General features: G+C 34.9%; 2 protein-coding genes across 2 annotated transcripts; one reads left to right on the top strand and one right to left on the bottom strand.

Moving 5' to 3' along the window:
* Positions 1–3,147: 3,147 nt before the first annotated feature.
* Positions 3,148–8,225, top strand: LOC119990080 ((-)-kolavenyl diphosphate synthase TPS14, chloroplastic-like). Its single transcript, XM_038835901.1, has 14 exons — positions 3,148–3,295; positions 3,799–3,885; positions 4,571–4,647; positions 4,772–5,057; positions 5,158–5,341; positions 5,427–5,641; positions 5,734–5,854; positions 5,928–6,040; positions 6,129–6,355; positions 6,468–6,583; positions 6,671–6,769; positions 6,852–7,106; positions 7,183–7,306; positions 7,416–8,225. The coding sequence occupies exons 1-14, from the start codon at positions 3,163–3,165 to the stop codon at positions 7,800–7,802; spliced, it is 2,424 nt and encodes an 807-aa protein (XP_038691829.1). The 5' UTR covers positions 3,148–3,162; the 3' UTR covers positions 7,803–8,225.
* A 3,737-nt stretch (positions 8,226–11,962) lies between these two features.
* Positions 11,963–13,186, bottom strand: LOC119989933 (extracellular ribonuclease LE-like). The gene is made up of 3 exons (XM_038835707.1): positions 12,830–13,186; positions 12,532–12,736; positions 11,963–12,396 (listed from the first exon to the last, which is right to left on the bottom strand). The coding sequence occupies exons 1-3, from the start codon at positions 13,151–13,153 to the stop codon at positions 12,152–12,154; spliced, it is 774 nt and encodes a 257-aa protein (XP_038691635.1). The 5' UTR covers positions 13,154–13,186; the 3' UTR covers positions 11,963–12,151.
* Between the last annotated feature and the right edge of the window lie 2,212 nt (positions 13,187–15,398).

Raw genomic sequence — 15,398 nt, 5'->3', positions numbered from 1 at the left:
TGCCAGCCAAACTATTCAACATTCATTTTTCTTACACCCATCTTAACCATATTGCACTCCCAAGTCCCATTAAACTCAAGTATACATTTTCCTCATAAAAAACCACAGGTGCCTATTACGTCTACATATGGCTCTATAAGGTCCACACAGAACGATAAATGGTGGGAGTAGGAATGGTGATTCCCCATTATTTCATTCATGGTGAACGACTCAACCAAACGTGACTTTAATGTAACCGATAGTAAATGTTTCCTCTAAATTTCAAGGTGGTGGAGTCCTACAACAAGAAGTAGTGATATTTTATATTTGAGCAGTTGAGCTTTGCGTGAGCTGTCCAACTTGTAATATAATAATATCCTTCTATCAACACAACTTGTTACTTATAATATACTTATATTATAATAATTAAATAATGATAATGTAATAATTATTAGATTTTAATTTGATAATTACAATCATAATATTATAAATATTGGAATAGATTATAAAAATAATATAATATAAATGTGAAAATCATATTTTTAATTTAATAAATAAAATTTAATCATATTGCATTTTAATATCTATAAAATTAGACTATATGATGATGAAATAAATATATTTTATTATACAATATAAGCTTACAATTAAAGGGTAAGTTGATCATTCAACCTTTCATTCTCATTCTCATTCTCATTCCTAAAAAAGAATTCTGTATACCAAACATTAGAACATAAATTTTTTTCCCACAGTGTATTGACGTGAATGATTGAACTTGGGTCATTCTCTCGTCACCCGGCAATTTAATTTAAAAAAGACTAATGCTCACATCAATATTCCTTTGGCTTTTCTTTTAGTCAAGGAGAGGAGTATTATATATTTACGCATATGAATATTATTCAACCCCTAGACTAGACTAAAGGTACTAATGATGGCGGGCAATGTTGAAAGTGAAACTCTGCAAATGCATGCATGAATGAATCTAAAATATTTGGTGATTGTGAAATTTATTCGTACTTTCAATTGAAAAGTCTTCAATATTACTGTCTGGTATGAAAAGGACTAGTAACAAATGGAACCCAAATGCCAACAAATCAGGTATATACAGGGGCTCACCAATTCTTTTTTTTTGGGATTCTATATATATTATTTGTTAACATTAAAATATGGCTTAGTTTGGTAAGACATTTTGAAAATAGCAGATATACTAGTGGAAATGGTGGTAGCAGAAATGTTGGAGAATTTTAGTAGCAGAAATGCTGCTCGAATGTTGTGTGATGTTTGGTTGAACTTTTGCTGGTAACATTTTTACTGAGTAGCATATATTAAATGATAAATATTTTATAATATCAATAAATTTATTTACTTTTTAATTAATTTATAATAACACATGAAGTGAGGGTATAAATGGAATAAAAAAATTAATGGGGATAATATTGATTTTTGACGGTGAAATGCTACTAAAATACTTCATACAAGTAGCATGTCAAAAGTAGCATAAAATGCTGAGTAAAAATGTCTCGGATTACGTGTCAAAAAAACTCGTTTGGTAAGGCAGTAGCATTTATACTAGCAAGTAGTATAAATGCTACAAAAAATGCTCCTCCAAACGGGGCCTATATAAAAGCAAAAAACTATATCTATAAATTTGATATAACTTTTACAATTGTTTTTATCGAGTTATCATGTTTTGATAATATTGTATAATAAATTTATTGGCAAAAAATTTTAGGGATTTTTATCCATAAGAATAAAATTTAAAAGTTGTATTCCAACAAAGACAGTTTAAAAAAAACTTTAGAAAAAAAGACAAAACCTAATAATTTACCAAAATACCCTCCCTTCATTTCTTCTTCCTTGCGCCATCATATCGGAAGTTGGTCATCCGGTCATCACTTTTGACAAACGAACTACCGAAATGAAGCTCTACGTCAACCCGATCAAAGCCCAGTCATCACCAATAGTAGAAAATCACTTGAGTCACCGAAAAAGCTTCATGAAATCACGGTCACCATTTGAAAAAGAGCTAGATCCGGCCAATACGACCAAAGTCGACGACCATCAACACCTCTAATTAACTCCGCAGACCAAGGCGCATCACTTTTGAGGTTTATTGCTTTTTCGAACTCTCTTTTTCCATTTGAAATCGGATATGAATTTGTAGATATTATATTTGTTTTGTATCTGTCAATATTTTATATGTTTTGTATATGTCAATATTATTCTAAAATCGAATATGAATCTGCAGATATTATATCTATTTTGGATCTGTTATGATATGTTATCGGTTTTGCTCTTTTTGGAACTTCAAATAGATAACATTTCATTAAGGACAAATAACATTTTAACAAGACAGATAACATTATGACAGATATCAAATTAATCGAAATAGATAACATATCATCTGCAGTCTACAGATCTCACATCAGAACCAAAAAACCACGAAAATCACCACAAAAACTATCAAAAATAATGATGTGATGACAGATCGAAGGAAACCAACAATATCTACAAGTCTCGTGATGAGTATGAATAGATCTAGTTCGAACACAACAAAAATTCAGTTGAAAAATCACTAAAAAATGCCATAGAACTCTCGAATAAACCATAACAGGCGGAGACGAAGCTTCCGGCAGCGAAGACAAAGCTTCCAGCGGAAGTACAAGATGAATCATGTGCAGGAGGCATGTGTCATGTTTGATGATGAAGATAATGGTATTTTAGACAATAAAACTATATATTTTGACTTTTTGTCCTTCTTGGAATATTAGTTCAAACTATATGTACTTTATGAAATAAGATTTTTAAGAGTGTCCTTATTGGAACAAAACTTTCCAATGAGAGACTTATCCTTAATTTTCCAAAATTTTATTATTAAATTTTTTTTAGGTATATATATATATATATATTATATATATATATATATATATATATATTACTTGTTAATATTAAAAGAAAAAAAGTCATATTTATAAATTTGATAAAACGTTTATAATTATTTTTACCAAATTGTCATATTTTTATTATTAATTTTTTTTAAGGGGCAGCCTCCCAACGGTGGTTCCGCCCCTACATATATTCCTGTAAACATATCATATAATATATGACACCAAGTTGAAATTTCTACACGCATACATATGTATCTATGTATATATATCAAAGCTTGGTCGCAAGTTAGAGCATATGCATAGTTTGTTAATGAAAAAGGTGATCATGTACTCCTCTCAAACAACCCACGTCTTCCCTTCCCCTCTCCACTGCACCATTCCAAAATCTTCTTCCTTCTTCCTCGATGCCCCGGTGGCGCGTCTCCATTGTAAGTTGATAATCCTTTCTCTCCTTATTTTTCCTATGTTTTCATATCAAATGATGAATCTTTGTCAAGAGTACTTAAATCTCATATCTGTCTGATATAATTTAGTCGAGTGGTTATAAGTAAGCCCAACTCTTCATACACATCTACGAGGTCTTTTCTAAACTCAAATACCATTAACTGAAACGACCCCAAAAAAACAATGTTGCGTGGGCCCGATTTGTCCAAAATGAACTGATAAGAGGGATTTCAACATTCCTCTTCCTGTTTTTGATATCAAATAGATTCCTTTTTCTTGTTCTGTATGAAAGAAGGCGGCAATCTAATATTAATTTTTGAAAATTCATTATTATTATCTTTAGTGTGAGGAAGGATTCGAACTTTTTCCCCTTATTTCATGTAGTATTTTTGTTTAAGTGCTTTCTAACAAATAATGATGATGACATGTATTTTTGAAGTAAAAGCATCTAACTATCAACTGTTTCAACTGCCTTAAAATGTTGTAGGTCTAAGTGGCCACGGTGCTAAGAAGAAACGACTTCACTTTGACATTCAACAGGGAAGAAATGCTGTAAGCAAGACTCACACTCCAGGTATGCTGATGCGTCAATATATACCATTCAGACAACATATCTGCTACCAGTATATCTACTAGCATATATGCATTATTGATAAAATTGTCTATCAAACGATAGAGGTCACCATTTGACCCGTAGGCCTAAGCCTGGTCCATGATCTATTAATGCCGGCGTCAACTAGCTTACTAGGGCCGTCATTCTGTTGCGGCACAGATACTCTGTTTTCAAAGACCATTGATATGGGGTGTTATGAGCCCAGCTCTAAAATAACGCACGGTCAATGCGAAGTCAACCTAAGTCGGGGTATTTTTTACATAATGGATCAGCCAATGATCTGTTATTCTGTTAGACAAGCAAGCCCAGGAAGAAAGTTGATCAACATCTGCGTCTTGTAGTGAGAGGGTGTGAGAAGAAAGAAAGAAAGAAAGAAATTTGGGGAAAATGTTGATTTTGAACGGTAAAAAATGAGGAGAAGTCGGAGTGTTAGGGGTAGTGTTTGGTCGGATTCTGTTGCGGGGTCTCTTCTGGGTTTGCGTTTTGTAGGGTGGGTGCTGCGATTTGAGGTCTGGTTTTATTAGATCATATGAAATTTCTTCATAGTGGCATTTATTCTCAGTTTAGTCTTGTCATCTATCTTCCAGGTATGATAGCGAGTTTATGGTGGATTTTGGACGTATACTAATAATACTTATTTTTACAGACGACTTATATGCCAAACAGGAATACAGTGTGCCAGAGATTGTGAAGGATGACGACAAGGAAGAGGAAGTGGTCAAGGTGATATAGACAAAATTCTTTTCTTTTTTTTTTAAAAATTTTTTCTTTGCCTCCTATATTGCGAAAAATCTGAGTTTTGATCATGGTTATGGTGTGAATTATTTTGTGAAAAATTTGAAATCAGATTAAAGAACATGTTGACATCATTAAGTCCATGTTGAGCTCAATGGAGGATGGAGAGATTAGCATTTCAGCTTATGACACTGCTTGGGTTGCACTCATACAAGACATTCACAACAATGGTGCTCCTCAATTCCCATCTAGCCTGCTCTGGATTGCTGAGAATCAGCTACCGGACGGGTCATGGGGTGACAGTCGCGTATTTTTAGCATTTGATCGAATAATCAATACATTAGCTTGTGTTGTTGCTCTCAAGTCATGGAATGTTCACCCTGATAAATGCGAAAGAGGTATTACATTTCAGCCATAGCCAACTTGACTGTGATGGTTTCATGGTTTTGAAAGCTGAATAATGATCTGTTGATTTCTTTTATATTATTTGGATAATAGGAATCTCCTTTTTGAAAGAAAATATAAGCATGCTAGAAAAAGACGATTCCGAGCACATGCTTGTTGGCTTTGAATTTGGTTTCCCTGTGTTGCTTGACATGGCTCGAAGATTAGGCATCGATGTTCCTGATGATTCGCCATTCTTGCAAGCTATCTACGTCCAGAGAGACCTGAAACTCAAAAGGTAAATTCCTAACTATTTCTTAACACACACGCGCGTATATAAGTGTTCTGCTATGCATCTTTAAATGATTTTTGTTGTGGGATAGGATACCAAAAGACATATTGCACAATGTGCCCACGACACTGCTCCATAGCTTGGAAGCAATACCAGACCTGGATTGGACAAAGCTTCTAAAACTACAATGTCAAGATGGTTCACTCTTGTTCTCCCCATCCTCCACTGCCATGGCATTCATCAACACTAAGGACGAAAACTGCTTGAGATATCTAAATTATGTGGTCCAGAGATTCAATGGTGGAGGTAATTAAAGTGTCAAATGTATATATTTTTCAGTTACTACTTACTTATCTAATGTTTTGTGTTTGGTGTGTAAATTCTCTAATACTGTTTAGCCCCAACGGTTTACCCCTACGACTTGTTTGAGCACAATTGGGCGGTTGATCGCCTACAACGCTTGGGAATCTCAAGATTTTTTCAGCCAGAGATTAGAGAATGTATGAGCTATGTTTACAGGTAAGGACAAATTTTGTTGGTAAATTATTATGTTTCCCAGATGCATATAATTACATGAAGACTCTTTGTTCAGGTATTGGACTAAAGATGGGATCTTCTGCACAAGAAATTCACGGGTTCATGATGTTGACGATACAGCCATGGGATTCAGGTTGCTTAGATTGCACGGCTATGAAGTTCACCCTGGTATGCAATTATGCATGATGCTTGTGTGTGTATGTATGTTCAAATAACATTAGGTGATCTAAAATATATGGCTGTATTATATATGCAGATGCATTTAGGCAGTTTAAGAAGGGATGCGAGTTTATATGCTATGAAGGCCAATCGCATCCGACAGTCACTGTAATGTATAACCTGTACAGGGCTTCTCAGTTGATGTTTCCTGAAGAAAAGATTCTTGATGAGGCCAAGCAGTTCACAGAAAAATTCCTGGGAGAAAAACGATCTGCTAATAAGCTCCTAGATAAGTGGATCATAACTAAGGATCTGCCAGGGGAGGTATGTATTTTGATATCTTGATAGAGAGCCAAGCTTAATCTCTTGAAAAAACAGAAATGCAACACTTTCACAAGTCCCAAACATACATTTATCCATTTATGCGTGATTGAAGGTGGGGTTCGCATTGGATGTTCCGTGGTATGCATCCTTGCCTAGAGTGGAGGCAAGATTCTTCATTCAACACTACGGCGGCGAAGATGATGTATGGCTTGACAAGGCCCTTTACAGGTGATCAAAAGTATATATTTTTCAATGAAATTTAAACCAATGTTGATGATAATTTTGAAGCATTAACTCTAAATTTTATCATTTCAGGATGCCCTACGTTAACAACAATGTGTATCTAGAGCTAGCAAAGCTCGATTACAATTATTGCCAAGCATTGCATCGAACCGAATGGGGCCGTATACAAAAGTAAGAAACTTTCAACTTTTAAGATATATCTATGAGACTATGATTATATGTTCCCTTATTTATGCGATATATGGTTGCACAGGTGGTATGAAGAATGTAAACCAAGAGACTTTGGGATAAGCAGAGAATGCCTTCTCCGTGCATATTTTATGGCTGCTGCCAGTATATTTGAGCCAGAAAGGTCGATGGAGCGCCTCGCCTGGGCTAAGACTGCGATCTTGCTGGAAATTATAGTATCTTATTTCAATGAGGTTGGGAATTCCACAGAGCAGAGGATAGCCTTCACAACTGAATTTTCGATACGTGCAAGTCCTATGGGAGGCTACATAAATGGAAGGTACTGATACAATTTTCATACCATTTGAATTCAAATTCTCAAGTTATTTATTTTTTCTTTTAATGTTTCTATGCAGAAAGTTAGATAAGATTGGTACAACCCAAGAACTTATTCAGATGCTACTTGCAACCATCGATCAGTTTTCACAGGATGCATTCGCGGCATATGATCACGACATTACTCGCCATTTACACAACTCTGTGAGTTCTAGTTTTGAGAATTAGTGAATGTGTGTGTCTATATATATATATATAGTAAAAAAAAAGTAGTAATTCTGAACAATAAAATGTGTAATGTGGGTTTATACAGTGGAAAATGTGGCTGCTAAAGTGGCAAGAAGAAGGAGATAGATGGCTGGGAGAAGCAGAGTTAGTGATACAAACTATAAATCTCATGGCGGATCATAAGATCGCTGAGAAGCTCTTTATGGGACATACTAACTATGAACAACTCTTCAGCCTCACCAACAAAGTTTGCTATAGTCTTGGTCATCATGAGCTCCAAAACAACAGAGAACTGGAGCATGACATGCAAAGACTAGTGCAGTTGGTGCTGACGAATTCCTCAGATGGTATCGACTCTGATATCAAGAAAACGTTTCTCGCAGTCGCAAAGAGATTCTACTATACTGCCTTTGTCGACCCTGAGACCGTGAATGTCCACATTGCCAAAGTACTCTTTGAGAGAGTAGATTAACATTTGATTTGTTTCTTTGTAAAAGCATTCATATGCTTTTCGCATGTAAAAGAATACACAGTACTGTTGATGATGATCTTGTTGTGCTCAGATTTTCAAATATGGAGTAGTACTACTAATTGTGAACAAAATCTTATGGGTGCTATGAACGAAGAACAACAATATGGACGAAGACAAGTAGATTTAATTTTATTTGCTAATGGTCAGTACATAGGGATGTACCTCTTTCAACCATGTAGCAACTTGCTGCCTCCCCTGCCTTACTCCCCTGCCTTACTCTCACGCTTCGTAGGGGAAAAGGTCTCAAGGATATATATGAGAATGAAGTCTGTTGTGTATGTAACTGATTGAAAGTCGATTTTCGATATAAAAAGTAGGCATGGATGATGGATCGTTCATACATGGAAAGTTCCTCGCTTCAAATCTTGGCATTCTCCTGTGCAGGGGATTTTGCAGTGACTGCTAGCTTCACTTGTTCAACCACATCACTATTAATACCCTTCAACCATCCCAATGACATACGTTCAGTCTGTCTACCAGTGTTTTTTTTTGGATTTGATAACCATTATTGATCTATAGAAGGTAGCCACTCCACAAATTCTATCCACAAAGATCTTTTGTTTGATTAGGAGTTAGGACCCAATGATGAATACCCTGTTCTTAACACAATTAAAAATAAGATTGTTTGAGAGAAAACTCTCGGGTTTAAGATAGAAATCTCGGTTTATGTTTTGATTAATTGATTGATAATGAAAACATTGAACATGTTGGTTTTTATAGTTAAAGTCTCCTAAGTCCTATTGACTACTAACTAATAATTAATTAATAATTAATTAATTAATTAATTAATAATTAACTAATAATTAACTAATAATAATTAATTAAACATGTTGGTACGAGCGTAATGGGGTGTAATAGTTACAAGGGTAATTAAATTTTAAGTTTACTTGTGTTTGTTATGTCAGTATAGCTTTTACTCCTATAATAAATTTTAGTAATTGAGCTTATTTTTTACATTTTTACACATAAAGTTTACTAGTGGGGGACCTGGGTAATAAAAAGTAATGAGAAGTTTTACTCCAACCTATTACCCCCTTAAATAAAAAATTCTAAAAGTCCATAAGTTATATATACAGATATATATTATATATATGTATATATATATATACATATATATATATATATATATATACACACACAGACACACACACATATACACACACATATATACACACACACTCACATATGCACTGTCTGTGTATATATATACATATATATATATATATATACACACATATACATACACACACATATATATATACATATGCACTGTCTATGTATTATATATATATATATATATATATATAATACACTTACATATATCTATATATATAATATAATGCACTTATATATATATATATATATATATATATAATACACATACATATATACATATACACAGACACACACATATATATATATACATATGCACTGTCTGTGTATATATATACACATATATATATACACACACACACACATTTATATATATACATATGCACTATCTGTGTGTATATATACATATATATATATATATGTATATATGTATATACACACATATACATATACACACATATAAATATATACATATGCATTGTCTGTGTATATATATACACATATATATATATATATATATATATATAATACACATACATATATACATATACACAGACAGTGCGTATGTGTGTGTATTATATATATACATACATACATATTTTATATAAATATAAATATAAATATATACATATTATATATATATATATAAATAAATAATGTCGGGCTTGGGTCGGGCTCGGGCTGAGCCAAAATTGGCCTGAGGTGTCTGGCTTTTGGTTGGGCTGACCCAAAAAATGGAGCCCATGCCCTCCCAAGGGGTCGGGCAGGGCCGAGCTCGGACCTAGGCCCGCGGGCCAAATGATGACCCCTACTCTTGTGTTACGTCTTTGTCATGGATTTGAATGTTACCAGATTATTTTGTTGAAATTGTTACCAATTGTTATTATATATATATATGTCTGGCTGTGTGTGTATATATGCATATGTATCTATATTTTTAAATTTTTGATACATGATAGTTGTAACAATAAAAAACATAATCTCACTTTTTTCTAGTTTGGTTCATTACAATAATAACAAACAAGGGTAATGGTATTACACCAGTAATGTATAGTCGTAACAAACAAGAGTAATGAAGACTTGGGTAAATTTTACCCTTCTTTACCAAACAAGGGTAACACTTATTCTCCATAATTATTATTACCCTTGTAACATTTACATGGGTAACAAATTATACCCCCAAATTCTTACCCTCTTACCAAACGCACCCTCAATGTCAATAATTTGCTTCATCATTGATCATGGTTGCTCGAGACAATTCCTCCATGATTTGCGTCATTTGCCTCTAATTCCTCTTGATTGTATGTGATTCGCTTCATTTTTTAGTTTGGTGGTTGTACCTAACTCATCTTGGTATTTTGTTGCAACTAGGTCAACTAGGTCTTCATCACCCAACAAGCACATTTTTTATTGCCAAATAAAATATTAATATGTTATTTTTAAAAGTAAATTATTTTAGAAAACAAACTTGTTTTGTTGCAAATAAATACGAACTTGGCGAAAGCCCGATGGTGTATTTACTAGTTGGTGTGGAAGGGTTAAAAGGTCGGTAGGAAAGACAAATCGAATAAAATAATATAAAGTAATCTTAGCCACATATTTTAGAGATAAGACACATCAAAGAAAATGATAATTTAATAATAAAATTTTTAAAGTTTGTAAGGATCTTCATATGAAATTTCATACCAAACGGAGTACATATAATTACTCAAACAGAAATATCTATGTTTTCTGCAACTGTTTATCCGGATCTTCAATTTTCACACATAATATATCGATTTCATCAGATTTTTCAATTCGCTATTTTTGGTAATAGCCTCACTCTTTTTAATCCAAAAAATGACTCATGTCCTTTCAAATCGGACAAAATCGAGATTTCAATTTTTTTTCATCCACAACATTTGCAACACATCCAAACATTCTACAATATATCAAGATTTGGTCATAAGTTCGGATAAAAAAAATGATGCGAAAAATTCCAATAAAACATAAAAACAAAGCGAGAGAGAGAGGCGAATCTTAGAGAGGAAGATATAGAGGGAGAGTCGATCATGAAGAGCAAGAGAGAGAGGGGTGCGAGGTTGAGAGATAATAGATGTTGTGAGTTTTAGAAAGAGATAAGATAGGAGCAAGTACAAGACGAGAATGAAGTGCTTTAGAGCACAGCGAACTCCCGCATGATATCTTGGTGTTGGTGGAAAGGGATCGTGCTTTGGGTCCTAGATTGGTGTCTTCTGTACAGTGACTTCGCTTTTGTTTTCTTAATTTCTGTTGTCTTGTTCTTTTGCCCTGTTTGCTTGGGAAGAGAAGAGTTAAGTCTGTTGTCTCACTTTGTCGGCTTTGCCATCAGGTCTTAAACCTTTAAAAAAAAATAAAAATAAAAAAACTAATGATGGCAAGTAAGTAAATAATATTGATTGTTGCAATTAATATTATTTATTGTTAATTCATGACTATAGATTATAGACTAATCAATATATAAGGAATTCTCTGTGCGGATTGCTTTTTCAAAATGTTAAATGAAAAGTGGTATCCACTGATTTAAGTCCCACTTGTTTAACAAAATGACATCTATTCTTTAGTCCGCATTTTAAATCCGCACCAAAGGATCTTGATATATCTCTGTATGTGTTAAATTTTTCTGGACCTATTCTTTGTTCTTGGTTAGATAGTGATTGTGATATTCCATAGCATTGTTTTGGTCTTTTGTCCCTATGGCGTTTAGCCTATGTCTGATAAAAAAAAATAGACTAGATAGCTATAAGCCTATAACAGTTAAATCTTATTACACCCGAGTCACTAGTTGGATTGATAAAGATGGTATGTATCATCTTGTTGACCAGGATTCGAACTCCTCTCCCCATTTTCAAAAAAATAAATCTTGTTAGCAATATTATTTTTAACAAAAAGGAGAGATTCAATCTCCTTTTTAACTTTTATTTAATATACCACAAAACATAGTAGAAGCTTGTGACCATCATACAACACACACACACAACCAACTTGATCGTTATGACAAGTTGTTTACTTAAACTTAAACTACATGCAGACACATGGCTTTCTCCTGGCATGCATCCAGCTGCCGCACGTATAGGCAGGCATTATTTCATATATAGAGAGATAGATAGATAGATGGAGGCATGCCGGAGATGGAGATGCTATTGCTTGGTGAACCCTCATGGAGCAGCAGGGAAATGTAATTGTGCGTTGGAATCGCAGCCTCTGAATCGCGTTGGACAATCTTTGAGATCTGCGAGAGTGCCACTGATTCCAATGCATATGCGAATCTCTTCCAACTGTACTTGTCCTCTCACGTCTGTCGAGCAATAAATCTCGGGAAACACTTGTAGCGCCCTTGTAATAGCGTTTGAGAAATCGTAGCGACTGTAAGTGCGACTATTTGTTGGGATGATTTGAGCTACTGTTATATACGAGCCAAACCAAAACACAAAACACATATTAATCAATTAAGTCATATAATATAAATTCTTTTCTTTTAGGAGAATTCATGTGTGTGTGTGTATATATAAGACACTATATCATAATATATATTTACCAGCGCTAAGGCTATCTCGGAGATCGTTGGCTTTTATGAAATCCAGGGCGACCTTAAAATATTTTACAGGGTCTGTCGGATATGAAGAACACATCCCATGCTTCGCCCATTCGTCCTGCCAGAGGTCAAGATTTTTCTGTGGGCTGTTTATAAGATCTGGCCAATATTGCGCCATATCTGGTTGAATTTGCCCCAAGAGACCAAGCTTTTCCATCATTACAAACACAAGAAATAAAAATAATTAGTTCTCTTAATATATATGTACGTTTATGTTAGAAAAATATATATATATATATACCGTAATATCTTTAGGAGATGTGGGTGTGGAATCAGTGCAAGTCTGAGTCTGATTGGTGGCATAAGGAGGGACTTCTTCGTCAGGATTATATTGTGGGGAGAGGCTCTTGATTGTAAAGTAGGATTGTGTGGGTGAAGTATCACAAATGACACCATCAGATCTACAGAATGACTGTGGCCATTGAAGACCCAGTTTGTAGAAAGTAAAGGTTTTCGCTTTCAGAGAGGGATTGTAGACAGAGAATTGCTCCAATCGCAATGAGTTGCAGCCTGAGATGGCAAAGCAGCAAAAGACCACAACAACAAATGCTAGTTTTCTCTCCATTTTCCTGCTACAAAGAAAACTAATCTCAGCTCTCTCTTCTCCTGTGAATAGTAATGCGTGCAATAATGGGTTTTTATAGCCATGCAAGCATGGAACGTCTTTTCACTTAATTTTGCAATCAATTACTTTTATTGAAATGGGAAACACCTATATATAGCTATTACATTGGTTTACAATCAATGATCTACGTAATTACAATCTCTATCAAAGTCACTATCAAAGTCAACAATTGAGGCATCAATTAGTCAACAATTGAGGCATCAATTATGAACTTAGACAAATCAATATTGATTGCCGAATCTTCAATTAAGGAAAGTCTTCAATCAATATTGAGTTTGTCAATAAAGTCTTCAATCAATAAAGTAAATCTTGGGTAAATCTTTGACTCTATTCAACACTCCCCCTCAAGGTGGTGCATAGACATCGTACATGCCCAGCTTGACAAGTGAATCAGCAAACACTGAATTTGACACTCCCTTGGTTAACACATCAGCCAACTGATCTTCGGTCTTCATATACGGAACTTCAATTATTTTTTCTTCTAGCTTTTCATACACGAAATTCCTATCAATTTCCACATGTTTAGTCCGATCATGTTGCACTGGGTTCTCAGCAATTTTAATTGCTGACTGATTATCACAATACAATTTCATTGGTCTTTTAATGGACAAACTCAGCTCCCCCATAAGCCGTTTGAGCCATAACAACTCACAAATACCTTTCACCATTGCTCTGTATTCGGCTTCTGCACTAGACAATGAGACAACTTTTTGCTTTTTACTTCTCCAAGTAACCAGATTTCCTCCAACAAAAGTTAAATACCCAGTGGTTGATCTTCTTCGGTCTCCTTTACCTGCCCAATCTGAGTCGGTATTGCCCCATACGTCTGCATGCCCATTCTTAGAAAAAAGTAAGCCTTTTCCCGGTGCAGATTTTAAATATCTCAGAATTCTAATAACTGCATCCATATGTTGTTTACCAGGATTGTGCATAAATCTACTCACAACACTGACCGCATATGCAATATCTGGCCTCGTATGAGACAAATAGATTAAACGCCCAACTAACCTTTGATATCGTAATTTGTCTATTGAAGTTTGATTCGAAGACTCTTCCAATCCATGATTTTGTTCCATAGGAGATCCAATTGGCTGACATCCAAGCATACCAGTTTCTGTTAATAAGTCAAGCACATACTTTCGTTGGGATAAAAATATTCCTTGCTCAGAACGAACAACTTCAATGCCCAAAAAATATTTTAATCCTCCCAAATCCTTCATATCAAATTCAGTTGACAAATAGTCTCTCAGTTTACGCATTTCTTCAGAATCATTGCCTGTCACTACCATGTCGTCAACATAAATAATGAGAGCCGTTAATTTATGACCAACTCTTTTCAAAAATAAAGTGTGATCTGCATTACTTTGCTTATAGCCGAATCTTCTCATAGCAAGTCGGAATCGACCAAACCAAGCTCGAGGAGATTGTTTCAACCCGTATAAGGCTTTCTTCAGTTTACACACGACACTTTGATCACCTGGAGCTTCATATCCTGGGGGCAGAGACATATAAACTTCTTCTTGTAGCTCACCATGTAAAAAAGCATTTTTTACATCATATTGTTGTAGAGGCCAATCAAAATTTGCAGCTAGGGATATTAGGACTCGAACCGTATTAATTTTTGCAACAGGAGCAAACGTTTCCTGATAATCAACCCCATACGTCTGGGTGAATCCTTTAGCCACAAGTCTAGCTTTATACCTATCAACCGAACCATCAGGCTTGCACTTGACGGTGTACACCCACCTACAACCAACAGCTTTTTTTCCTTTCGGCAACTCCACCAATTCCCAAGTTTGATTTTTCTCAAGTGCTGTCATCTCCTCAGTCATTGCAGTTGCCCATTTTGGATCCAACAACGCCTCTTGCACTTTAGTAGGAATATCTATGACAGTCATATTACTGACAAAGCTTCGGCATTCCTTTGACAGTCGGTGAGTGGATGCATACTGAGCAATAGGATATTTCACTTTTCGCACAACCTCTGGTGAAAATCTATCTGGTGGAACACCACGAGTACTTCTTGGTGGGAGTACGTATCTGTCAGTTTCAATCGAGACACAAGTATTATCACAAATATTGTTAGTATTAACATCAGACTCAATGCTTACCTCAGGAGGATCTGTACGAGGAGTATCGGGAGTGGGTACTAGCGAAGATGAGAGAGAGGGAGCTTCAGCAACAG

Source organism: Tripterygium wilfordii, chromosome 21 (assembly GCF_013401445.1).
Source record: "Tripterygium wilfordii isolate XIE 37 chromosome 21, ASM1340144v1, whole genome shotgun sequence".
Lineage (NCBI taxonomy): Eukaryota > Viridiplantae > Streptophyta > Magnoliopsida > Celastrales > Celastraceae > Tripterygium > Tripterygium wilfordii.
The sequence above is the reverse complement of the archived record's forward strand: the minus strand, read 5'-3'. Positions and strand labels throughout refer to the sequence as shown.

Coding starts and splice junctions, on each gene's coding strand:
- LOC119990080 (XM_038835901.1), top strand. CDS start 3,163: ATGCATAGTTTGTTAATGAAAAAGGTGATCATGTACTCCTCTCAAACA. Junction 6,770..6,851: donor GAATGGGGCCGTATACAAAA/GTAAGAAACTTT, acceptor ATGGTTGCACAG/GTGGTATGAAGAATGTAAAC. Junction 7,307..7,415: donor CTCGCCATTTACACAACTCT/GTGAGTTCTAGT, acceptor GGGTTTATACAG/TGGAAAATGTGGCTGCTAAA.
- LOC119989933 (XM_038835707.1), bottom strand. CDS start 13,153: ATGGAGAGAAAACTAGCATTTGTTGTTGTGGTCTTTTGCTGCTTTGCC. Junction 12,737..12,829: donor CATCTCCTAAAGATATTACG/GTATATATATAT, acceptor ATGATGGAAAAG/CTTGGTCTCTTGGGGCAAAT. Junction 12,397..12,531: donor CCGAGATAGCCTTAGCGCTG/GTAAATATATAT, acceptor CGTATATAACAG/TAGCTCAAATCATCCCAACA.